Genomic DNA, 26,751 nt, shown 5'->3' with positions numbered 1-26,751 from the left:
ACAGATCACACCCCGTTACATTTTTGGATATCTACAAGCTTTGGTTTCCACAACCTGGAGAAGTGTAAGAACTTGTATTATGGACTATAGATGGCATAGATGGTATAGAGCAGTGCTTCCCAACCTTTTCCACCTCGGGGCACACCTTGGAAAAAAAAATTTCCTCGGTGCACCCCTACTAAATAATGTTCTACAAAATAAGTAAACGGTCATACAGTGACTGACAGGTGACGTCTTATTTGATCTGAGGCGTCACTTTCCCTTTTCCTCTCCATCCGGCCCAGACCGCCATGATGATTTTTTCCAGATACGTTTCATCTTTTCAGAACCTGCGAGACAAACAATTTAGGTTCCGCCCATTTCTAGCAACTTCCTTTTCTTTCTCCCCCCTGTAGGCTCCCATAGTAACTGCGCTATATGGGATGCCCCCTGTATGTAGGATCCCCTGCTGTGCCCCCTGTATGTTGGATCCCCTGCTGTGCCTCCTGTATGTAGGATCCCCCGCTGTGCCCCCTGTATGTAGGATCCCCCGCTGTGCCCCCTGTATGTAGGATCCCCCGCTGTGCCCCCTGTATGTAGGATCCCCCGCTGTGCCCCCTGTATGTAGGATCCCCTGCTGTGCCCCCTGTATGTAGGATCCCCTGCTGTGCCCCCTGTATGTAGGATCCCCTGCTGTGCCCACTGTATGTAGGATCCCCTGCTGTGCCCCCATATAATAATAATGCCCCCAGAGGTGCTACCATATACTAATAATGCCCCCAGAGGTGCCCCCATATACTAATAATGCCCCCAGAGGTGCCCCCCATGAACTAATAATGCCCCCAGAGGTGCCCCCCATGAACTTATAATGCCCCCTGCTCTGCCCCTAAAAAAAACAAACATCCTACTCACCTAATCCGCGCTGTGGCTGCAGGAAGCAGCTCTCCTCCTCCTCTTCTGGCTCAATCTTGCAAGCCACGGGGACGGGGCGTCCCACAGGTGTGATGACGTCACATCATCACGCCTGCTGGAAAGGTCACGTCCCGGCCTCCCATAGGCTGCTGGTATGAAGTGCGGGCAGCCTATGGGAGGGAATGTAGGAGCAGGATGCTGACAGGTCCTGCTCCTACATTATGCTCACTCTAATGTTCCCCCCGATCACAGTGCGGGCAGAACATCAAAGTGATCTGTGCATCCTGAGAATCTCCGCGGGATGCTTAAAGTGATAGCGCACATTTCCCACTGGGATCCCGCGGCACCCCTGGCGGGTTCTCCCGACACGCCAGTGTGCCGCAGCACCCTGGTTGGAAAATGCTGGTATAGAGGCAGCTTATTATATGTTATTAATTATTATTATATATTATTAATCACAATTCTCTGCAGATTGTAAAGTTCACATAAAGGTTTCGTGCTCACGTGGCTCCCCAGAATAGAGCGGCTATTTCCCTCTAGGCCTTCGGGCCTAAGGGTTTGGGTCTTTGTGAAAAAGTGATCAGCAATCTGGAGCCCAGTGCGTGGCATCTTGTGCCTGGCGGATTGTGTCCTGAGCTGGTACAGACGCTGAGCTGCACGTTCTAGTTGTGCCCAGAAATAGATGTCAGAGCTTGGGCCCCTGTCTCCCACATATCACTTACATTTGGTTCTTTCAGATGATGTTGCCTGCGTTGACCCATCCGAGTGCCAGCGGATCTGTGGTGCGGCCATTGGATGCTCAAACATCGCCTATCCGAAGTTGGTGGTGACATTGATGCCAAAAGGTAAGTTAATACTTGGCCAATCTGCATATAATAAAAGAAAAAAATGGCTTAGTTCATGAAAATACAAGCAATTTTTATTATATATAATAGGTACCAATACATAAAAAACTTTTTTCAATACTAAATGAAGTTAAAAAGTATGACCACAGTAAAATCAAATATAAAACGAGTGTCTGCAGTGAAGTGTATTAACCACAACAGTTTATCTATATGGGAATATATAAATCTATAAGGTGCTTTAAATCTCGTAATGCTTTATTACTGCCTCAGTTCCAATAAGCACATAGGCTGCACAGACCAAATGGCCATTATAACATTTTAGAACATATTGCACCTACCCATAATATCAGACACCACACGAGCCGTGGAACTTGTATTTGTACTTGTATTTTCATGAAATAAGCCCATGTTTTTCTTTTATTGTATTCAATCTTAGTTTGGGTAGTTTCAAATGATAGAGTGACATCTGGGGGTGTAGGTTGGTACTACAACCCATATTTTTTAGATCATTTTATTTCACATCTATCACAAACCAATGTGTGTAATTAATTTTCAATCTGCGTATAAGTAGCAACAAAATTATACAGAATCTGCATTCACATCTGTGTAATATGGAGGCATATGCGTGTAGCTCTCTGGAGGAACCGGAGACTCTCCTGATTGTAGCTTGTGGTTTGTCAGGTTCAGGGTCCCCCGGCAGCACTCTCCTGATTGTAGCTTGTCCTTTGTCAGGTTAAAGGTCCCCCGGCAGCACTCTCCTGATTGTAGCTTGTCCTTTGTAAGGTTCAGGGTCCCCCGGCAGCACTCTCCTGATTGTAGCTTGTCCTTTGTCAGGTTCAGGGTCCCCCGGCAGCACTCTCCTGCTTGTAGCTTGTCCTTTGTCAGGTTCAGAGTCCCCTGGCAGCACTCTCCTGCTTGTAGCTTGTGCTTTGGCAGGTTCAGGGTCCCCGGGCAGCACTCTCCTGCTTGTAGCTTGTGCTTTGGCAGGTTCAGGGTCCCCCGGCAGCACTCTCCTGATTGTAGCTTGTCCGTCGGCAGGTTCAGGGTCCCCGGGCAGCACTCTGATTGTAGCTTGTCCTTTCTCAGGTTAAAGGTCCCCCGGCAGCACTCTCGTGGTTGTAGCTTGTCCTTTGGCAGGTTCAGGGTCCCCCGGCAGCACTCTGATTGTAGCTTGTCCTTTGGCAGGTTCAGGGTCCCCTGGCAGCACTCTCCTGCTTGTAGCTTGTCCTTTGTCAGGTTCACGGTCCCCGGGCAGCACTCTCCTGCTTGTAGCTTGTCCGTCGGCAGGTTCAGGGTCCCCGGGCAGCACTCTGATTGTAGCTTGTCCTTTCTCAGGTTAAAGGTCCCCCGGCAGCACTCTCGTGGTTGTAGCTTGTCCTTTGGCAGGTTCAGGGTCCCCCGGCAGCACTCTGATTGTAGCTTGTCCTTTGTCAGGTTCACGGTCCCCGGGCAGCACTCTCCTGCTTGTAGCTTGTGCTTTGGCAGGTTTAGGGTCCCCTGGCAGCACTCTCCTGCTTGTAGCTTGTCCTTTGTCAGGTTCAGGGTCCCCCGGCAGCACTCTCCTGCTTGTAGCTTGTGGTTTGTCAGGTTCAGGGTCCCCGGGCAGCACTCTGATTGTAGCTTGTCCTTTGTCAGGTTCAGGGTCCCCCGGCAGCACTCTCCTGCTTGTAGCTTGTGCATTGGCAGGTTCAGGGTCCCCGGGCAGCACTCTCCTGATTGTAGCTTGTGCTTTGGCAGGTTTAGGGTCCCCTGGCAGCACTCTCCTGATTGTAGCTTGTCCTTTGTAAGGTTCAGGGTCCCCCGGCAGCACTCTCCTGATTGTAGCTTGTCCTTTGTCAGGTTCAGGGTCCCCCGGCAGCACTCTCCTGATTGTAGCTTGTGCTTTGGCAGGTTCAGGGTCCCCGGGCAGCACTCTCCTGCTTGTAGCTTGTGCTTTGGCAGGTTCAGGGTCCCCCGGCAGCACTCTCCTGCTTGTAGATTGTCCTTTGGCAGGTTCAGGGTCCCCCGGCAGCACTCTCCTGCTTGTAGCTTGTCCTTTGGCAGGTTCAGGGCCCCCGGCAGCACTCTGATTGTAGCTTGTCCTTTGTCAGGTTCAGGGTCCCCCGGCAGCACTCTCCTGATTGTAGCTTGTCCTTTGTCAGGTTCAGGGTCCCCCGGCAGCACTCTCCTGATTGTAGCTTGTCCTTTGTCAGGTTCAGGGTCCCCCGGCAGCACTCTCCTGATTGTAGCTTGTCCTTTGTCAGGTTCAGGGTCCCCCGTCAGCACTCTCCTGATTGTAGCTTGTGCTTTGGCAGGTTCAGGGTCCCCGGGCAGCACTCTCCTGATTGTAGCTTGTGCTTTGGCAGGTTCAGGGTCCCCGGGCAGCACTCTCCTGCTTGTAGCTTGTGCATTGGCAGGTTCAGGGTCCCCTGGCAGCGCACTCCTGCTTGTAGCTTGTGCATTGGCAGGTTCAGGGTCCCCGGGCAGCACTCTCCTGCTTGTAGCTTGTCCTTTGTCAGGTTCAGGGTCCCCCGGCAGCACTCTCCTGATTGTAGCTTGTCCTTTGTCAGGTTCAGGGTCCCCCGGCAGCACTCTCCTGCTTGTAGCTTGTGCATTGGCAGGTTCAGGGTCCCCCGGCAGCACTCTCCTGCTTGTAGCTTGTGCATTGGCAGGTTCAGGGTCCCCCGGCAGCACTCTCCTGCTTGTAGCTTGTGCTTTGGCAGGTTTAGGGTCCCCTGGCAGCACTCTCCTGATTGTAGCTTGTCCTTTGTAAGGTTCAGGGTCCCCCGGCAGCACTCTCCTGATTGTAGCTTGTGCTTTGGCAGGTTCAGGGTCCCCGGGCAGCACTCTCCTGCTTGTAGCTTGTCCTTTGGCAGGTTCAGGGTCCCCCGGCAGCACTCTCCTGATTGTAGCTTGTGCTTTGGCAGGTTTAGGGTCCCCTGGCAGCACTCTCCTGATTGTAGCTTGTGCTTTGGCAGGTTCAGGGTCCCCGGGCAGCACTCTCCTGCTTGTAGCTTGTGCTTTGGCAGGTTCAGGGTCCCCGGGCAGCACTCTCCTGCTTGTAGCTTGTGCTTTGGCAGGTTCAGGGTCCCCCGGCAGCACTCTCCTGATTGTAGCTTGTGCTTTGGCAGGTTCAGGGTCCCCCGGCAGCACTCTCCTGATTGTAGCTTGTGCTTTGGCAGGTTTAGGGTCCCCTGGCAGCACTCTCCTGCTTGTAGCTTGTGCTTTGTCAGGTTCAGGGTCCCCCGGCAGCACTCTCCTGATTGCAGCTTGTCCTTTCTCAGGTTAAGGGTCCCCGGCAGCACTCTCGTGGTTGTAGCTTGTCCTTTGTCAGGTTCAGGGTCCCCCGGCAGCGCACTCGTGGTTGTAGCTTGTGGTTTGTCAGGTTCAGGGTCCCCCGGCAGCACTCTCCTGCGTGTAGCTTGTGCTTTGTCAGGTTCAGGGTCCCCCGGCAGCACTCTCCTGCTTGTAGCTTGTGCTTTGTCAGGTTCAGGGTCCCCCGGCAGCACTCTCCTGCTTGTAGCTTGTCCTTTGGCAGGTTCAGAGTCCCCGGGCAGCAATCTCCTGCTTGTAGCTTGTGCTTTGGCAGGTTCAGGGTCCCCGGGCAGCACTCTCCTGATTGTAGCTTGTGCATTGGCAGGTTCAGGGTCCCCGGGCAGAACTCTCGTGGTTGTAGCTTGTCCTTTGGCAGGTTCAGGGTCCCCGGGCAGCACTCTCCTGCTTGTAGCTTGTCCTTTCTCAGGTTTAGGGTCCCCGGGCAGAACTCTCCTGCTTGTAGATTGTCCTTTGGCAGGTTCAGGGTCCCCCGGCAGCACTCTCCTGATTGTAGCTTGTGCATTGGCAGGTTCAGGGGCTCTCTGAGGCAAGGTCTGTTAGTAGCTTCCCCCATAGGTTAGGCTCACACAGAACACAGAGCTATGATTGAGGCAGAAGTTTTCTTCTCCTCTGTTGTCCCCTTCAGGCTGCTGTACTGACACAGTCCACGGGATTCTGAGAACACAGCTGACTAGAGTCAGGGACCAGGCCAACTCCTGCTGACATTTAGGTTTTAGGTCTTTTATTAGTTGGGAGAAACACGTGACCAAGGTTTCTTTCATTCATACATGTTAACCCTTTGCACAGTCAATACAATAAAGTGTTGTTTAGCATGTCTGTGTGATGTATATATGTGTGTATGTGTATGATGTCTGTGTGATGTGTGTGTATATTGTAGGGATCTTCCCGGGGGATGGTGTGTTTTGACACAGTTCACATCAGACTTGTAAAATAACAGCTTGGCGTTTATTTTCAGCATAAACCGTCCAGAAACATAAATACAGCAACACCGCGCTTTTAAGAACAAACAAAACAAAAGGTCCTGCCCGCCTGGGCGCTTACTGACATACAGGTCACCTATCTGACACTTCAAGGCGGTATCGCAGGGTGTGGACAGTCCCCAGCAGCAGTGGTATCCCTCGCTCCCAACAAACACAGCATCCAGGCTGATCACTCCTGTCTGAGAGCCATCACCTGCACACTGAGCCCACCTTTTACCTTCTCAGGCTGATTGGGATCAGAGCTCACCTGATCCCAAAACCCATACTGGATCGAGGGGGAGGGAATGGCAGATCCCACTACCAACCTATCCGCCATTCCATGTAACATCCAGGCCCGGTAATAATAAATAACTCAGCAGCATAGCACTGCCGAGCAACAGATCCCTCCTGGACTTACCATCTGACGTTGTGTAGTAACCTAGGTGAGATGTACCTCCCCTCGAGCACTTTTCCCGTCACATGTCTACATATCCCCCCCCTCTTTTTCAGACCGGAGGGCTGAGCGTTTCGTCCCCACAGACAGTGTAGCCTTGATAGGGCGTCAGCATTCGCCTGTAATTTCCCGGCCTGTGTTCCACAGTGAAATTGAAGTTTTGTAGGGACAGAAACCACCTAGTCACCCTCGCATTTCTCTCCTTGTTAAGCTTCATCCATGTTAGGGGGGCATGGTCGGTCACTAACCTGAATTTCCTGCCTAGTAAGTAATACCTCAGGGATTCGAGGGCCCACTTCACTGCCAGACACTCTTGCTCCACAATGGCGTAGTTTTTCTCGGCCGGGGATAGCTTCCTACTCAAGTACATCACCGGGTGCTCCTCGCCATTCACGACCTGTGAGAGGACGGCACCTAACCCTGTGTTAGAGGCGTCTGTCTGTACCAAAAACTCTCGCCTAAAGTCAGGGGTAACTAGCACAGGTTGTTGGCACAGGGCAGACTTAAGGCTTTGGAAAGCCTTCTCGGCCTCTGGAGTCCATGTCACCATTGCGGACTTCGCACCCTTTGTCAGGTCAGTTAGCGGGGCTGCAACTGAGGCAAAGTTCGGCACAAACCTTCGGTAATAGCCCGTAATACCCAGGAAAGCTCTGACCTGTTTCGTTGTGAGGGGTTGAGGCCAATTCTGTATTGCCTCAATTTTATTTAGTTGTGGTTTCACTAACCCCCTCCCAATAATGTAGCCCAAGTATTTGGCCTCCTCTAAGGCTAGTGCACACTTCTCTGCATTGATGGTTAAACCCGCATCACTTATGGCATCTAACACCGCCTGGACCTTACAGAGGTGACTTTCCCAATCCGGGCTAAAAATGACCACATCATCGAGGTAGGCAGCGGAGTAATCACGATGTGGTCGCAGAATCAAGTCCATCAACCTCTGAAAAGTGGCAGGGGCTCCATGTAACCCGAATGGCATCACTACGTATTGGAAGAGCCCATCAGGGGTGGAGAATGCAGTCTTCTCTCTAGCCTTAGGAGTGAGTGGGATCTGCCAGTAGCCCTTAGTGAGATCGAGAGTGGTTATGTACCTGGCATTACCCATCCTTTCTATCAACTCATCTACCCTGGGCATGGGGTAGGCATCGAACTTGGAGATCTCATTTACCTTTCTAAAGTCATTACAGAACCTCCAAGTTCCATTGGGCTTTGGGATTAACACAATCGGGCTGGACCACTCGCTCTGGGACACCTCAATGACTCCTAGGTCAAGCATACGTTTTACCTCGGATGATACCGCCTCCCTCCGTGCTTCTGGTATCCTATAGGGCTTCAGGTTTACTCTGCTTCTAGGCTCAGTTTCAATGTGATGGTGAATGAGATGCGTACGCCCTGGGAGGTCAGAAAACTTGTCTTTATTTTTCTGCAGGAACTCCTTAGCTTCCTGCTTCTGGGACACTGATAGGGTGTCACCAGTCCTGACCGGAGGGATTGGTGGTGACAGATGACCAACAGGATTTGTCGCCACCAAGGATTCCCTGTCTTTCCAGGGCTTGATCAAGTTTATGTGATAAACTTGGAAAGGCTTCCTTCTACCTGGTTGGTGTACCCTGTAGTTGACCTCACTGACCTTCTCTACAATTTCATAGGGACCCTGCCACTTTGCTAAGAATTTACTTTCTACCGTGGGAACAAGTATGAGGACCCGGTCACCTGGGCTGAATGTCCTGATTCTTGCAGAACGATTGTAAATTCTGCTTTGGCTCTCTTGCGCCCTCTGGAGGTGTTCCCTTACTAGGGGCATTACAGTGGCTATACGGTCCTGCATTTGTGCTACATGCTCTATAACACTCTTGTATGGGGTGGACTCACTTTCCCAGGTCTCTTTCGCTATATCCAACAAACCCCTAGGGTGACGACCATAGACTAATTCGAAGGGAGAGAACCCTGTGGACGCTTGGGGCACTTCCCTAATAGAAAACATCAGGTAAGGTAGTAAGTGATCCCAATCCCGACCATCCTTTTCCACCACTTTCTATAACATATGTTTCAGGGTTTTATTAAACCTCTCCACTAACCCGTCTGTCTGTGGGTGATATACAGAGGTACGGAGGTGGGAGATTCTAAACAGTTTGCACAGATCCTTCATCACCTTTGACACAAACGGGGTACCTTGGTCGGTCAAGATTTCTTTGGGGATCCCCACCCTGGAAAACATATAAAACAACTTGCGCGCAATTGTCTTAGACGCAGTGTTTCTTAGGGGTACAGCCTCAGGATAGCGGGTCGCGTAGTCCAACACAACTAGAATGTACTGGTGTCCCCTAGCCGACTTTACAATGGGACCCACCAAGTCCATTGCGATCCGGTCAAAAGGTTCCTCTATGATGGGGAGCGAAACCAAAGGACTGCGGAAATGCGACACTGGGGCGCTAAGCTGACATATGGGGCACGACTCACAGTATTTTTTTATGTCAGCATAAATCGCAGGCCAATAAAACCTCTGGAGGACTCTCTCCTGTGTTTTATCCGTCCCCAAGTGGCCCCCAAGGACATGATTATGGGCCATGTCCAGTACCTGACGCCGGTACGACTTAGGCACCAGAAGCTGTTCCACAACCTCATCATTAATCTTAGTGACTCTATAGAAGAGATCATTAGTCATAGAAAAATGTGGAAACTTTCTCTCAGCTTCTGGCTCCTGAGGTCCCATTCATAACAGTGACCTGTTCTCTCACATTTTTGAGAGTGGGGTCCTGTAATTGTGCAGTACCAAAATTATCCCTAGACACCTCTAAGTCTGGAACATTCTGCGCAGTGGGAGGAGCCTCTTCCTCACCAGCCAGGACCTGCAAAGGAAAAGCATCATTTTCATCCTGTACATTTTTATCATTTACCGTGGGTAATGCAATAGACTTAGGGGTCTCCTCACTCCTTTCAGGGGATTGTTGTTTTCCCCATAAAGCCCAGAACAATGGAAAATCCCGCCCCAATATCACATGATGCATAAGGTTTTTAACCACACCCACTTCATATTGTACCGTGCCTAGTTCAGTCCCGACATTAGCTAGTACTATAGGGTACACCTTTGTATCGCCATGTATGCACACGACGCTCATATGTTTTCCCATAGTCACCAGGCTGGCATGCACCAAGGTGACAAGGCTTCCCGAGTCCAGCAACGCCTTAATAGGGAAGTCATTGACCGTAATGTTGCAGACTTGTGGTTCAGTCTCTAGTCCAGTGACCGCAACAAAAGACGGCTCCGCAAATAGCGACTGACGCCGGCTAGCGTCACACTCCATGGGCTCAGTGGTAAGAGGGCAATGGGCAGACACATGTCCCGTCTCATGGCATCTCCAGCACTGGATAGGGCCTGGTCTCCTTGGCAGGGAGTCCTTTTTAGGGCCACTTAGCCACCGGGGACCATCACCAGTCTTTTGCCCCTGAGACACCTCCTGAGCGCTCTTCCCTCTATCAGCACCCCTCCACACTCCCCCAATAGATGGAAGTCTCTTACCAGCTGACGGCACAGATCTGGCACTCCGGGGAGGTGACGGTGCTGCAGGAACATCACGGAGGTAGTCCTCGGTCGCCTGGAACCTCTCCACAAGGCTGACAAGTTCATCGGCACTCCTAGGGTCGCCTTGTCCCACCCAGCGTTGCAGATCAGCAGGGAGTGCTCGTAGGTAGCGATCCATCAGTAGTGTCTGGCTCCAACCACTTTCTTGCCAAATGGATCAGGTCGTACATCTGGGACCTCGCTGACTTGTCCAGACTGTAGCTCCAGTTGCGGACCCTCCGGGCACGGACAGCAGCAGTAACTCCTAGTCGGGCGAGTATCTCTGCTCTTAGCCGGGGATAGTCTTTGACCTCTTGCTCACTGAGGTCATAGTAGGCCTTTTGAGGTTCGCCTGTTAAATAGGAAGCAATGACCTCTGCCCACTCAGTGGAGGGTAACTCGCTCAGCCACCCGCTCAAAGACAGTTAAGTAGGCCTCAATATCATCATCAGCCGCCATCTTGTGCAGCGCTCGCTGCACGGCTCTTCTCACAGACAAAGTCTCTGGAGCGGCTGCTGCCACCAGCTGGGGATTAGTACCTGCAGACGCCTCTTGCTTTGCTATCAGGTGCTCAATAAGTCTCTGTTGTTGAGCCATTGCCTGTTCATGGCGCAGGTTAGCGTTTGCCAGAGCCTGTTGTTGCTGCCGATTAGCCTGCTCATGGCGAAGGTTAGCGGCCTCCTGATCCTGTTTAGCATCTGCCTGAGCCTGTTGTTGCAGCCTATTAGCCTGCTGGTGTGCGGCCAATGCCTGTTCATGGCGCAGGTTAGCGTCTGTCAGAGCCTGTTCATGGCGCAGGTTAGCGGCGGTCAGAGCCTGTTGTTGCTGCAAACTCACTTGCATTAGCTGCTTCATCATCTCCTCCATGTTGCTTGTCTGTTTTTGGAGTGAAGCAGCAGCCGTCACCCAGGACATAAGCCGCTGTAGCCAAGTTGATGCACACCGTTGCCCCTAGCAACCGTTTTGCCCGCTCCGCAGCACCAATTGTAGGGATCTTCCCGGGGGATGGTGTGTTTGGACACAGTTCACATCAGACTTGGCTTTGAAAATAATAGCTTGGCGTTTATTTGCAGCATAAACCGTCCTGAAAACATAAATACAGCAACACCGCGCTTATAGGAACCAAACAAACAAAAGGTCCTGCCCGCCTGGGCGCTTACTGACATACAGGTCACCTATCTGACACTTCAAGGCGGTATCGCTGGGTGTGAATAGGCTTCACCAGCGGCTGTATTCCCAGCTCCCAACAAACAGACCACGCAGTCTGATCACCCCTGGCTGAGAGCGAGGACCTGTACACTGAGCTCACCTGATCCCAAAACCCACACTGGATCGGGGGAAGGGAATGGCAGATCCCACTACCAACCTATCCACCATTCCATGTAAGTCCAGGCCCGGTAATAATAAATAAGGACTCAGCAGCATAACACTGCCGAGCAACCGATCCCTCCTGGACTCACCATCTCACACTATGTATCAGCCTAGGTGAGATGTACATCCCCTCGAACACATCTCCAGTGACATGTCTACAATATATATATGTAGTGTATATGTGTATGTTGTCTGTGTGATGTATATATGTGTATATGATGTATATATGTAGTGTATATGTGTATGTTGTCTGTGTGATGTATATATCTTGTCTGTGTGATGTGTGTGTATATATATATATGTAGTGTATATGTGTATGTTGTCTGTGTGATGTATATATGTGTATATGATGTATATATGTAGTGTATGTGTATGATGTCTGTGTGATGTATATATGTGTGTATGATGTATATATGTAGTGTATGTGTATGATGTCTGTGTGATGTATATATGTGTGTATGATGTCTGTGTGATGTGTGTATATATATATATGTAGTGTATATGTGTATGTTGTCTGTGTGATGTATATATCTTGTCTGTGTGATGTGTGTGTATATATATATATGTAGTGTGTATGATGTCTGTGTGATGTGTGTATATATATATGTAGTGTATATGTGTATGTTGTCTGTGTGATGTATATATATGTGTATATGATGTATATATGTAGTGTATATGTGTATGTTGTCTGTGTGATGTATATATGTGTATATGATGTATATATGTAGTGTATGTGTATGATGTCTGTGTGATGTATATATGTGTATATGATGTATATATGTAGTCTATATATGTATGTTGTCTGTGTGATGTATATATCTTGTCTGTGTGATGTATATATGTGTATATGATGTATATATGTAGTGTATATGTGTATGTTGTCTGTGTGATGTATATATCTTGTCTGTGTGATGTGTGTGTATATATATATATGTAGTGTGTATGTTGTCTGTGTGATGTATATATGTAGTCTATATGTTGGAGTCATGTCTGCACATGACTCTCCGATCACCTGTCCCTTGTACCACCAGGTCTAAAAGGTCTGATGCTGGCGGTGATGCTGGCGGCCCTCATGAGCAGTCTTGCCTCCATCTTTAACAGCAGCGGGACCCTGTTTACCATGGATGTGTGGAGGAAGGTGCGGCCGCAGGCGGCTGAGAAGGAGCTGCTCCTGGTGGGACGGTCAGTATCAATTTCTTAGTCCCGGGACATGTGATAAGCGTGGCCCCTGCCTCGTCACGTATCTCCTTCTGTCTCAGGGTGTGGACCGTTTGCCTTGTGGCTTTTAGCATTACATGGATCCCGGTTGTCCAGGCGGCACAAGGAGGCCAGCTGTTTGACTACATTCAGTCCGTGGCAAGTTTCCTGGCTCCACCCATTGCAGCTGTCTTCTTTCTGGCACTTTTCGTGAAAAGGGTCAATGAACCGGTAAGATGGCGATTCCCTATATACCAAAGAGTACCGTACCCCCCAGGCTGTACCCAATTGTCATTGCCATTGGGTAACCCCTACAGCCACCGGATAACCCCTACAGTCATTGGGTAACCCCCGCAGTCGCCTTGTAACCCCTACAACCACCGGATAACCCCTACAGCCACCGGATAACCCCCACAGTCACCGGGTAACCCCTACAGTCATTGGGTAACCCCTACAGTCATTGGGTAACCCCCACAGTCACCTAGTAACCTCTACAGCCACCGGGTAACCCCTACAGCCACCGGATAACCCCCGCAGTCACCTAGTAACCCCTACAGCCACCGGGTAACCCCTACAGTCATTGGGTAACCCCTACAGCCACCGGGTAACCCCTACAGTCATTGGGTAACCCCCGCAGTCACCTAGTAACCCCTACAGCCACCGGGTAACCCCTACAGCCACCGGATAACCCCTACAGTCATTGGGTAACCCCCGCAGTCGCCTAGTAACCTCTACAGCCACCAGGTAACCCCGGCAGTCAGTTTCACAACAGTGGAAACTGCAGCTTAAAGGAGAAGTCCGGCAAAAATCTTTATTAAAGTATTGTATTGCCCCTCCAAAAGTTATACAAATCCCCAATATAGACTTATTACAGGAAATGCTTAGAAAGTGCTTTTTTCCTGCACTTACTACTGCATCAGGGCTTCACTTCCTTTTTTTTTTTAATCAGATATTTTTTATTAAAAGTTTTTTCTGTTATAAACAGTTAACCCCTAGCCGCACCATGCAGTTATAGTACGTCCTGGCAGGAGGTTAGTTTCCGCACCAGGACGTACAATAACTTCCCGGCTCCCGGTGATCACTGTCTATGTAAACACGGATCGGGAGGCGAAACTAAACTGTCAGCTGATAGCAGGGGTCCAGGAAAGGCAATCACTGGCATCAGGGGATCGGTAATGAACCACTGATGCCGGTGCACCCCCGGGTCCCGGTCTCTGCTGAGGTCCGGGACCGGGGGAAGCTGGGGCAGAGATCCCTCTCTCTCCTCCTCCTCTGCCTCTGATGACCCCCCCACGATCGGAGACCGGAGCCCCCTCCCCCCCCACCCGCGGTAGCCACGCCCCCTGGTCCCGGGACTCACCCTGAGCTCAGGGATCCAGGGACGGCCTCCTCCTGGGAAGCATGTGACCAGCGTTTGTCCAATGACGCTGGTCACATTGCTTTTCTGGACTGTGATTGACAGCTCTGTGATCAGAGCTGTCAATCACAGTGTCTGACAGTGAGGACCACAGAAGTTGGATGCAGGGTCTGATCCCCACTAGCTGAATGCTATGTGAGAAGATCAGAGCCTGCATCCACATAGTGTATACACAAAGCACACACACATAATAAATACCCCCTCCCCTGTGAGCTCCCAATGATAAGGGAGATCTTAGTCAGCGTCAGTTAGAAAGCGCCAGTCAGTGTCCGTTAGTAACCGTCATTCAGTGTCCGTTAGTAACCGTCATTCAGTGTCCGTTAGTGTCAGTCAGTGTGCATTAGTAAGCATCAGTCAGTGTCCGTTAGTAATCGTTAGTCAGTGTCCTTTAGTAATCGTCAGTCAGCGTCCTTTAGTAATCGTCAGTCAGCGTCCGTTAGTAAGTGTCAGTCAGTGTCCGTTAGTAAGCGTCAGTCAGTGTCCGTTAGTAAGCATCAGTCAGTGTCCGTTAGTAATCGTTAGTCAGTGTCCTTTAGTAATCGTCAGTCAGCGTCCTTTAGTAATCGTCAGTCAGCGTCCGTTAGTAAGTGTCAGTCAGTGTCCGTTAGTAAGCGTCAGTCAGTGTCCGTTAGTAAGCGTCAGTCAGTGTCCGTTAGTAATCGTTAGTCAGTGTCCATTAGTAATCGTTAGTCAGTGTCCGTTAGTAAGCGTCAGTCAGCGTCCGTTAGTAAGTGTCAGTCAGTGTCCGTTAGTAATCGTTAGTCAGTGTCCGTTAGTAATCGTTAGTCAGTGTCCGTTAGTAATCGTTAGTCAGTGTCCGTTAGTAAGTGTCAGTCAGTGTCCGTTAGTAAGTGTCAGTCAGTGTCCGTTAGTAATCGTTAGTCAGTGTCCGTTAGTAATCGTTAGTCAGTGTTCGTTAGTAAGTGTCAGTCAGTGTCCGTTAGTAAGCGTCAGTCAGTGTCCGTTAGTAAGCGTCAGTCAGTGTCCGTTAGTAAGTGTCAGTCAGTGTCCGTTAGTAATCATTAGTCAGTGTCCGTTAGTAAGTGTCAGTGTCTGTTAGTAAGCATCAACGTCCGTTAGTGTCAGTGTCTGTTAGTGTAATTCAGCGTCCGTTAATAAACATCAGCCCTCGTTAGTGTCAGTAAACGTTGTTGCATTTACTGCTACAGTAGGAGTGCACACACAGACAGAGGTGCTCCTTCTCTTCTGAGCCGTGTTGTGCGCCCGTACAATTTTTTACATTCACAAATTGGGTATTTTCTTACTCAGGAGAAATTGCTTTACAAATATCGGGGGGCTTTTGCTTCTCCAAGCTTTTTGGAATTTGGAAAATTTGGGGTTTCACTAACGTGTAAGTGTGAAAAATGTGATTTTTAATGTTCATGGGCCTCTTTTGCAAAAAACTGTGAAAAACTTGTGGGGTCAAAATGCCCACTGTACCCCTTGTTACGTTCCTTAAGGGGTGTAGTTTTCAAATTGGGGTCACTTGTGGGGGGTTCCCACTGTCTCAGCACTAGGGGGGCTCTGTAACTGTAACATTTATTCCAGCCAAATCCACGCTCCAAAATCCAAAGGGTGCTCCTTCTCTTCTGAGCCGTGTTGTGCGCCCGCACAACACTTAACGTCCACAAATGGGGTATTAATAAAAACTGCAGATTCAGAGGAATAAATGTTTTATTACACTTTACTTTTTATAGCTGTGCGGTATGAAAGAAATAGGATTGAATTGGGATCTCTGCAAAGAAAGTGGAAATTTTTACTTTCCACACTTTCTTTGAAGTTATTCCTGTGAAATGCGTAAAGGGTTAAAAAACTGTATGAATGTCAATTTGAATACTTGAAAGGGTAACGATTTCAAAATGGGGGGAATTATGGGTGTTTTCTAGTATACAGGCCCCTAGAATATGCTTCAAAACTGATCTGGTCCCTAAAAAAATCTGAGTTTAAATTTTCACAAAAATTTTGAAAGTTGCTACTAAACAATTACGGTCTCTAAAATCCCAAAAAAAGTTAAAGCATGTTCACCAGATGCTGCCAATATAAAGTAGACTTGTTATAGATATGAATTAATCAATAATTTATGTGGTAGAACTATCTTCCTTATTGGCAGAAACTTTCAAATTTAGAGAAATGCAATAATTTTTACATTTTTCACAACATTTTGGAGTTTTTCACAAAAAAACGCTAAAGGTATCGATCCAAATTTACCACTAACATAAAGTAGAATAAGTCAGGAAAAAACAATCTTGGAATCACAAGGATTGATAAAAGCATCCAGAGTTACAGAGGCATAAAGTGACACAGGTCATATTAGAAAAATTTGGCTGTGTCCCCTAAAGGGTTAAGCACAAAAAACAAGCAACAAAACACTTAAAAACATTGCCAGGCATTGGAGAAAAAGAAACCAACCAATATTATGTAGGAGGCAACAGTAATAGAAAGAGTTGGTATACATACGACGGTATATATCATAATATGCTGAATCGAAACCGTACGTGTATATATTTTAATCATTAAATTGGAAACAAAAGAGCTCTGCCTCACCATTGTGCGGGGTCTTCGTGGAGAGACTCCATACATATGCATATCACACCTACGACTGTACATACATATTCATTTATGACATTACTGGCAGGAAGTGGGGGCACTCTACAACAGCGCCCTAGACGGGAGGCCCGGGGTGTCCACCCATCTTCCCCATATCTTCTCCCATTTTGGAGAGCACTTCCTTTTGATATACACAGCGCGCTCTAGCCTCAGGGTGTTTATTATTTTCTGTATGTATTCCCGTTTGGTGGGTGGGACACGCTGTATCCAATGGGCCGCTATAACTTTGCTTTATCAAACCCGTATTCTCTGCGCCGCAATACGAGTGTGCTCATCCGCATCTGGGAATTCCAGGATCCCCAGTATACACACCCTGGGATCAAAAGAGAGGCTCCCCGAGTAAGCCCTCCTCCCAATCTCCACAACCCCCTTCCAGAAGGTCTCCAACTGTACACCCCCCCACATCATATGCAATAAGTTTGCCTCCTCAGCACCACAACGGGGGCAATTAGGTTCCGGCCACGAGCCTATCCTATGTAGGAGGATTGGAGTCTTATATACCCTGTGAAGCAGATACAGCTGTGAGAGTCGCTGCGCCTCACTCATGGACACCTTAGTAGTAAGTTCAAGCACATCAGTCCATTGATCATCTGAGATGTCTCCCACATCTGCCTCCCATTTATCTTTAATAGAGAGCGGGGGCTTTTGGAGGTGTTCACATAATAAGTCAGCATATATCGTTGATATAAGACCCTTGGCCGAGTTGTCAGTGGAGACGTAAGCTAGGGTGGTATGTGAGGGGGTGGCCATTGGCCAGTACGTTCTTGGGCTGTGTATGCATGACGTATCTGGAGGTATTGGTAGAACTGTGTGTTAGGGATATTATAATTCTCCTTGGTATAGTCAAAGGATACAAAGTTATCCTCCTGTCTTAGCTGATGCAGATATACTATTCCTCGTCTTTCCCATGGGGAGAATCCCTCCAATTTAAAAAAAAACTCAGGTAAGTGTGGATTCCGCCATATTGGGGTATAAGTTGTGAACCCAGTAATGTTTAGTAATGCCTTGGCCTTGTTCCACACTCTAACCATTAAAGCCAGTGTAGAGGCCTCCCTCCCACCCCATGTAGTGTCTCCCGCCTCCTATGCCATAATAGGCAGACTATGGCCAGCAGCCCAAGTCACCAGCTGCCCTACCTGTCCCACGGATTGGAGCAATCCCCATCTTCTAATCTGCTGTAATTGGGAGGCAAGGAAGTATATGTATGGATTAGGCAAGGCCAATCCTCCCGCCTCTTTACTTCTCTGCAGGGCTCCTAGTTTGTTCGCCACGCTAACTCCCGGAATAGACATTGTATTTTATGAAATATCCTCTGAGGAATCCACACTGGGGAATTATGGATAATATATAATAGTTGCGGCATTAATATCATCTTTAGTAAGTTACCCCGACCAATTACTGAGAGTGGGAGTTTGCACCATGTGTCAATTTTAGTACAGAACTTGAGCAATAATGGGTTCATGTTAACCTTCAGGAAGTCCCTAGCATCTGGCGTTATTATGACTCCAAGGTACCTGAAGGAATTAACTACTTGTAAGCCTGATCGGGCCAAGTGTTCAGTGTCTGGAAGCGGGCGTAGGGGCATGACAACAGACTTAGACCACTTTATTAATAGACCAGATCTACGGCCAAACTGCTCAATAAGCGAGATAATCACTGGTAAGGACCTGTTAACATCATGGGCGTATATCAACAGGCCATCTGCATATAAGGATACGCGCTCCTCCCACGTCCCCCTACGGAAACCCTCAAACTCTGGTGTGGAGCGCAGTAGGCATGCCAAGGGCTCTATCGTGAGTGCGAAGAGGAAGGGCCACAGGGGACAACCCTGCCTGGTGCCTCTCCCCAGCGCAAACCCACCTGATATCCCACCATTTGCCCTCACTCTAGCCCGAGGTTGGGAATAAAGGAGCTGCACCCAACCTATATGTCCTGGACCAAACCCCATTTTCTGCATGACTGCCCACAGGAAGGCCCACTGGACGCTATCGAAAGCTTTGGCAGCTTTGAGTGAGACCACTGCCGGACAGCCACCTTCCCCCGCCCCAAGCTGGATGTTCATATACAGTCTGCGGATGTTATGGGCTGTTGAACGATCCGGCATAAAGCCACATTGGTCTGGGTGGATCAGTGATGTGATGACCTGTGTTAGGCGATTTGCCAATGCCCGTGCGAGGAGCTTAACGTCATTATTTAAAAGGGAGATGGGTCGATAAGACCCAGGGTCTGTTAAATCTTTACCTGGTTTTGGCAAAACCACAACCATAGCCTCCCGCATGGACGGCGGCCAAAGCCCAACCTCCAGTGCCTCTTTATAGACCTTTAGCAGCTGTGGGAGGAGGAGTTCCTGGTGTAGTTTGTAGAACTCGGTGGGAAAGCCATCGCAACCAGGGGCTTTTTCATTGGAAAAAGACTGAAGGGCTTCCTCCAACTCCAACTGCAAAGGTGCCTCAAGTAATTCTATTTGGGCGTCAGACAGACTAGGGAGTAGGATGGAGTGTAGGTATTGCTCCATATTTTCCTCCTATACCTGCAAAGTGGATTTGTAGATCTCAGAATAGTGTTCATATAGGACTCCCAAAATATCCTCATCAGTGTGTACCTTCTGCCCCCCTGAATTAGTTAACTCAACAATATGTGGCGGGCCAGACTGGGATTTTACTATTGTGGCTAGAAGGTGACCTGCGCTTTCCCCCTCCTGGAAGTACCGTTGTTTTTGAAAAAAATCTCTTCTCCTCTGCTATTTTTAGTACATGTTCCCTATAGGCAGTTTGGGCCTCCTCCCAATTGGTCTTATTCCTGGGGGTCGGGTCTGCCACCATTGCACCCTCAGTGTCTCGAACTCTGTTCTGAAGTTTCCTGGACTTAGTTTTATGTGTGCAGATTTTCTGAATATAAACTCCCCTCATGTATGCTTTCATAGTCTCCCAGACACAAAGCGTATATAGAACATTTATACAGAAGAATTCCCGAATAGCTACATCAATAGAGGTATCAATGTCCACGAGTTGCAACCAGAATGGGTGCAGCCTCCAGGGCATGATCTCGTTTCCCCCCCGCACCCCCATATTGAAACACACATACAGTGGGGAATGGTCAGACACGCTCCTTGGTAAATATCCTATCTCAGATACATACGTCAATAGGGCGGGAGAGCCCACCGCCATGTCGATCCAGGACAGGGAGTGATGCGACCCAGAGTAACAAGAGAACTGTTGAAGATCAGGATGGCGAACTCGCCAGAGGTCGCAGAAACCACATTCCCCTAGCAGGCGCGACAGGGCGGTCGGCTGGGATGTACCCTGTGAACTCGTGGACGCCAATCTATCAAGAGAGGTGGACAATACAATATTAAAATCACCAATAAGCAATACAGGCACTGAAGGTAACGATGCAATATAGGTAAGGATATGTTTAAGCACCTCCATTGTGAAAGGTGGCGGTATATAAAGGGCTACCAGAATCATTGGTACATTATACAGGGAACAGTGCAGACACACAAATCTCCCCTCGCTGTCTATCTTAGAAGCATGGCACACAAAAGGGATCTACGGTGTACCAGCACACTGACCCCCCTGGCATGCGTGGAGTAGGTGCGTCTCAGAAAGACAGACTATAGCGGCTGAAGAGGGTGGAGCGAGGAGAAGATTGCACATCTCTTGGTGGAATCCCTTAAACCCCGTATGTTCCAGGCTACGACAGACACTGCAGCTACGGAGGGCGCCATAGTATATGCAGGTAAGTATGTATTAGCATTATGGCTGCAGCCGTAAAGACACTTTCATTGCACATATACCCTTTCAAACCACGTTCAGTCTCTCCACTTGGCACAGACAAAAATTGGATATACAACATTGAAATAAACAATAAAAACATGAACATTATTTTCCCCCCAACGAGAGGAAGAGTGAGACTCCGTGCAGAACTCTTAAGCTTATCAAAATCCCCTCCCCCTACCCTCCCGCACAGGTCAAAATAACATGCTGGTGTATAAGTTCCCGTGACCAAAAATCATAACCAAGACGGTTAGGCACTTATGCTTGAAGAAACGTTGCAACATTCTCAAAACGACTTGCTGAGCTTGCCAAAACCAGGGCAAGGCAAGACAAGACACCAGAACTCCGCACACTCAGTCTTGCTGTCTCAGTGCTCTCTCGTTGTTGTCCAGCCATTGTAGGGCAGCTTTAGGCCATTCAAAAGTGTGGGTGGTACCCAAGGCTACCACACGGAGTTTGGCTGGATATATAGTAGAGTAGGGGACTTGCAGGGACCTCAGGCGTCTGCGAATGTCAGTAAACTGAGCTCTTTTCTTCTGAACTTCGGCAGAAAAGTCTGGATAAATGGAGACTTTGGCGCCATTGATGGATAAGTTGTCATTATCTCTAGCAAGGTGCAATATCGCATCCCTGTCTCTGAAATGCAGAAGACGCATGATCACTGGCCGGGGAGCTCCCCCTGGTGGTGGAGGGCGAGAGGGCACCCTGTGCGCTCTTTCAATTGCAAAGAGATGTGAGAGGTTATTAGTTCCTATTTTCTCCTTCAGCCATCTTTCAAAAAAGACCACTGCATCTTTTCCCTCGGCCCTTTCAGGGATTCCTAAAATCCTCAGATTGTTGCGCCTCAGTCTGTTCTCTAAATCGTCCGATTTGTTGATTAGCAGGGACACATTATGAACTACCCTCTTCAGATCACGTTTCACTGGAGAGAGCTGATCCTCCACCTCACCAATACGTTCATTTACTTTCCTCATGTCTTGTCTGATGAGGTTAATATCTACCTTCAGACCTCCAATATGTGCATGCAAGGAAGCACTGCTCTGCGTTACATCCCTTATAGTGGGATTATCTGTAGGCTGCTCTGTGTCCTGCGATCCCCCTTGTGCACTCACATGTGTCTGGCTGCTGTGTGTCCGCTCCCGGGCTCCGGGTTCTCTCCTCTTAGCCCCCTCCACACTATCAGCCGCCCGCTCCCTCTCCTCGGTACCTGTCTCATATTCTGAGGGATCGTTCTCCTCCTCCACTGAGCTGGTCTCCCAGGCGGTTGAGGAGCGGGCAAGTCGTTGGGGCCGAGGCGCGGTCTCCTTCCCACGCTGCGCTCCCTCGTCGCCATGATGGATCTGCGGGGTGGAGGGGCCGCCGGGCTTCTCCTCTGCGTTTTTCCGCAATGTGCGCACCATCTCCGACCTTTTCACACAGGAGCTGCTCGGGCACACTATATGTCCCCCGGGATGCTGTTTGTGGGGTGTCGGCCACGGGAAGGATGGTGGCAGGAAGGATCACTGTGCGGGGAGCTCGGGCTGCACACGTCCTCCTACATCGGCAGTCAGGCCATGCCCCCCAAGGCTTCACTTCACTGGATAACATGGTGATGTCACGACCTGACTCCCAGAGCTGTGCGGGCTGTGGCTGCTGGAGAGGATGATGGCAGGGGGACACTGAGGGACACAGGGCACTGGGGGGACACAGCATCCCTCTGCCATCATCCTCTCTAGCAGCCCCAACCCGCACAGCTCTGGGAGTCGGGTCGTGACATCCCCATATTATCCAGGAAGGGACATCACCTTGTTATCCAGGAAGTGACGTCCCTGCGTTATCCAGGAAGTGACATCACCATTTTATCCAGGAAGTGAGGCCTTGATGCAGTAGTAAGTGCAGGGAAAAAGCCCTTTATAAGCATTTCCCATAATAAGTCTATATTGGTGATTTGCATAACTTTTACAATACTTTAATAAAATTTTTCACCGGACTTTTCCTTTAATGTTTCCGAATCTAAAATAATTCACTTGGGGAGAAGGGAAAGGGATGACATGATGGACATGATGAGCGAGTACTAAAATGCTCGGGTGCTCGTTACTTGAGACAAGTACTTCCCGATACTGGAGTGCTCGTTTCGAGTAACGAACCCCATTGAAGTCAATGGGAGACTCGAGCATTTTTTGAGGGGACTCAAGTTCGGTAGAGAGAAGGTCATGTGAAAACCTGTCCACCTCAGAAATTGATGGAAACACAACGGAAATGGACAAGAAACAGCAGGGGCAGCATGTATGCATGACTGAGGCTGCCTAATGGCACCATTACGCCAAATTCTGTGCAACAGCCTGGTTAAAACAGAGGTAGGCATATGGACCACCCAAAAACTCAGCCTGACACAGCATGGCGGTGAGAACACCGGGAACCATTAAAACAGAGGTAGCATATCATGAACTACCCAAAAATTCAGCCTGACACAGCATAGCGGTGAGGACAAAGTGAACAAGTTAGAAGCGGTAGCCAGTCAGCCTTCCAAAAATTATACCAGACCTAGCATGGCACTGAGCTCACAGAGAACCATTAAAAGTGAGTGAGGACGAAAGTGAGCCTCCCCAAAATTAAGCCAAACACTGCATGGCATTGAGCACACAGAGAACTGCCGGGATCAGCAGGAGCCAACATGGAGGCCAGGCAGGATCAGCAGTAGCCAACATGGAGGCAAGGGCAGGCACACCAGTAGTTAACATGGATGTCAGTTAAGGCTCAGCAGTAGTCAACATGGATGCCAGTTACGGCCAAACAGTTGCCAAAATGGAGGCAAGGGCAGGTACAGCAGTAGTCAACATGGATGCCAGTTAAGGCCCAGCAGCAGCTAACATGGAGGCAAGGGCAGGCACACCAGTAGTCAGCAGTAGTCAACATGGAGGCAAGGGCAGGCACACCAGTAGTCAGCAGTAGTCAACATGGAGGCAAGGGCAGGCACACCAGTAGTCAACAGTAGTCAACATGGAGGCAAGGGCAGGCACACCAGTAGTCAGCAGTAGTCAACATGGATGCCAGTTAAGGCCCAGCAGTAGCCAACATGGAGGCAAGGGCAGCATGGTAGCTCAGTGGTTAGCACTGTAGCCTTGCAGCGCTGGAGTCCTGGGTTCAAATACGACCAAGGACAACATCTGCAAAAAGTTTGTATGTTCTCTCCATGTTTGCGTGGGTTTCCTCCGGGCATTCTGGTTTGCTCCCACACCCAAAAACATACAGATAGGTGAAGCGTGGAATCTGTGCTATACTGCCAGTAAAGGCCCAGCAGTAGTCAACATGGATGCCAGTTAAGGCCCAGCAAAAAGTAGGCAAGGGCAGTCACACCTAGTGAGGCCAGACACTGCAGGGCCTTGAACACACAGAGAGCCATTACAAGTGAGTGAGGAAGCTAGTGAGGCTCCCCAAAACTAGGTCAGACACTTAATGGCTCTCTGTGTGCTGAATGCCATGCTAAGGGAGTGAGGAATATAGTGAGCCCACCCAAAAATTGGAGTTCAGGGGCTGGGATATGTAGTGGACATGAACCCGGGTGCTGACAGCTAACTGGCTAGGCCTGCTCTCACTCACCACTCACCATCAAGAGTACACTTGATGCCTCTCAATCGGGGGTGGTGAGGCCACGGCTAGACAAAAAAAATAAATAAATAAAACAGCTGGCTGGGCGGGCCCCCGGCAACCAGTCCCGCTCCTCTGCAGACGTAGGGGGACATGTATTAAGGTGTATATCGGCGGAAAGTGCCGATTATTTTATTCGCAAATGGCCGGGTGGCCGGGGTGGGGGTGTGAAGGGGGTGTAAGGGGGGCGGAACAGGGGCGCGGCAAAATATACGCCGAAAACCTACTCCACCTTTCGGGTGGCGTAGGTTTTCTGCACTGCGCACCGACGCGCGCGGGATTTATGTATAGGCAGTCCGCCTCTACGTAGCGCCGGAGATGCGGGGACATTTTTAAGTCTGGCGTAAAAAACTTCGGACTTAATAAATGTTCCCCGTAGTGTGACGGCAGGCAGTAAGGACACATAGAACAATACAGTCTTCTTAAGAGGCCCTGGAATTTGAGAACACGGGGAATAATTAAAATAGAGGTAGCATATCATGAACCACCCAAATATTCAGCCTGACACAGCATGGCGGTGAGAACAGAGCGAACAAAGTAGAAGCGGTAGCCAGTTAGCCTTCCAAAAATTATACCAGACCTAGCATGGCATTGAGCACACAGAGAACCATTACAAGTAAGTAAGGCAGCAAGTGACCCCACCCAAAAATTAGGCCAGACACAGCAGGGCCTTAAACACACAGATAACCATTACAAGTCAGTGAGGAAGCAAGTGAGCCTCCCAAAAATTGGAGTGAGTCCAGGGGCTGGGATATGTAGTGGACATGAACCCGGATGCTGACAGCTAACTGGCTAGGCCAGTTGTCAGTCAGCACTCACCATCAAGGATACACTTGATGCCTCTCGACCGGGGGTGGTGAGGCCCCGGCCACGGCTACACAAAAATAAATAAATAAAACAGCAGGCTGGTTGGCGGGGGTGCGATCAGCGGGCTCCCGGCAACCAGTCCCGCTCCTCTGCAGACGTAGTGTGACATCAGAGCATGGCAGTGAGGACACAGAGAACCATTAGAAGTGAGGAAGCAATTGAGCCTCCCAATAATTAGGTCAGACCCTGCATGCCAAGGCAGTTGGCTGAGAATTGTAGGAAGAGGAGGAGGAGGAAGAGAGGAGATACCAAGAATCTTCATGTTCAGCTGCTTTCCCCGGGTGGACAGTTGAATTCAGGTGAAATCCAGGCTTTATTAATTTTTATAAACGTCAGCCTGTCAGCGGACAGGCGGGTGCGCTTATCAGTGTTGATGGCACCAGCTGCACTGAAGACCCGATCTGACAACACGCTAGCGGCAGGGCAGGCCAGCACCTCCAAGGCATAAAGCGCCAGTTCGGGCCACGTATCCAGCTTTGAAACCCAGTAGTTGTAGGTAGCATAGTGATCGGTAAGGACGTTGGTATGGTCAGCAAGGTATTCCCTCACCATCTTCCTGAAGACTTCCCCACTACTCTGTCTAGACTGGGGACGGTGAACATAGTCTTGCTGGGCTGCCATGAAACTGTCACAGGCCTCGGAGAGTGTTCCCCTGCCCCTTGACAAGCTGCCTGCTCCACCACTCCTCTCCCCCACTCTTTGGCCCACAGAACTACGTCCCCTGGCGCTAGTGGTGTCAGATGGGAAGTACATTTTCAGCTTCTGCACCAGGGCCTGTTGATATTGATTCACTCTCATACTGCGTTCCTCGGCAGGAATGACAGTGGAAAAGTTCGGTTTCTACCAAGGGTCCAGGAGGGTGAACACCCAGCAATCTGTGTTGTCAAAAACCAGTAGTCAACATGGATGCCAGTTAAGGCCCAGCAGTAGTCAACACGGATGTCAGTTAAGGCCCAGCAACAAGGATGCAAGGGCAGGCACACCAGTAGTCAACATGGATGCCAGTTAAGGCCCAGCAGTAGCCAACATGGAGGCATGGGCAAGCACACCAGTAGTCCACATGGGTGCCAGTTAAGGCCCAGCAGTAGCCAACAGGTAGCCTTCTACCCCCAGCACCTTTTCGATTTTCAATTTGACTGCAGCAGTTGGGGTAACATTCCCTGCATAATGTAACTACTTACTTCTACCCCCGCCACCACCCTTTCAATTTTCAATTTGACTGCATTTCCTGCATAATGTGACTCACCACCTCCCCCCACCTTTGTTTTGATTTTGAATTTGACTGATCCTTGAGGATCTGGCAATTGTCTCATGCAAAGGAATCATCCCTTGAGGGGTAGTGTACTACAAATCCCAGCAATACAGTGTAGTACCCACTAGTTTAGGGGGGGCTGTACGGTACAATCTGGCATTGGCAGGAACTATACACACACGCTGTGACACCCCCTTACAATGAGCAGTGAAGTTCTATGCAGGATGTACTACAAATCCCAGCAATACAATGTAGTACACCAGGACCATCAGCCCCAAAATCGAAAAAGAGTAGACTGAGCACTTCTTAGTGGGGTGTATGCAACACCTAATGCCCCCTTTCTGCCAGCAGCCGGTCACCACAGTGTGCTGGTTACATCGCGGTAGCAGCACTGCAAGTCCCAGCCAGCAGTCTGTAGTAATAGTATTAATAAAAGGTCTGTTTGTATTGCTAGTATATACCCTGCCTACTGGAACGCTATATCCTACACTGACACTCTCCCTGACCAGCAGCAGCTCTCTCCCTGATCTCTCACAGCATGCGTCTGAAGCCAGCACTGCCAGCGCCCAGTTTTATATAGCAGGGTCAATAAGTGTAGAGACAGCATCCAAAAA

General features: G+C 49.5%; 1 protein-coding gene across 1 annotated transcript in view; it reads left to right on the top strand.

Annotated features, from left to right (window-relative positions):
- The window catches only part of SLC5A2 (solute carrier family 5 member 2), a 196,748-nt gene that overhangs the window by 148,940 nt on the left and 21,057 nt on the right, over window positions 1–26,751 (top strand). Inside the window, exons 10-12 of the mRNA XM_069984784.1 lie at window positions 1,629–1,736; window positions 12,426–12,576; window positions 12,654–12,822. Coding sequence (XP_069840885.1) covers window positions 1,629–1,736; window positions 12,426–12,576; window positions 12,654–12,822 — 428 coding nt within the window. The remainder of the gene's footprint in view (window positions 1–1,628; window positions 1,737–12,425; window positions 12,577–12,653; window positions 12,823–26,751) is intronic.

This window comes from Dendropsophus ebraccatus, chromosome 9 (genome assembly GCF_027789765.1).
Source record: "Dendropsophus ebraccatus isolate aDenEbr1 chromosome 9, aDenEbr1.pat, whole genome shotgun sequence".
In the NCBI taxonomy this organism is placed as follows: Eukaryota; Metazoa; Chordata; class Amphibia; order Anura; family Hylidae; genus Dendropsophus; species Dendropsophus ebraccatus.
Note: the sequence above shows the minus strand (reverse complement) of the source record. Positions and strands in the feature narration are given on the sequence as shown.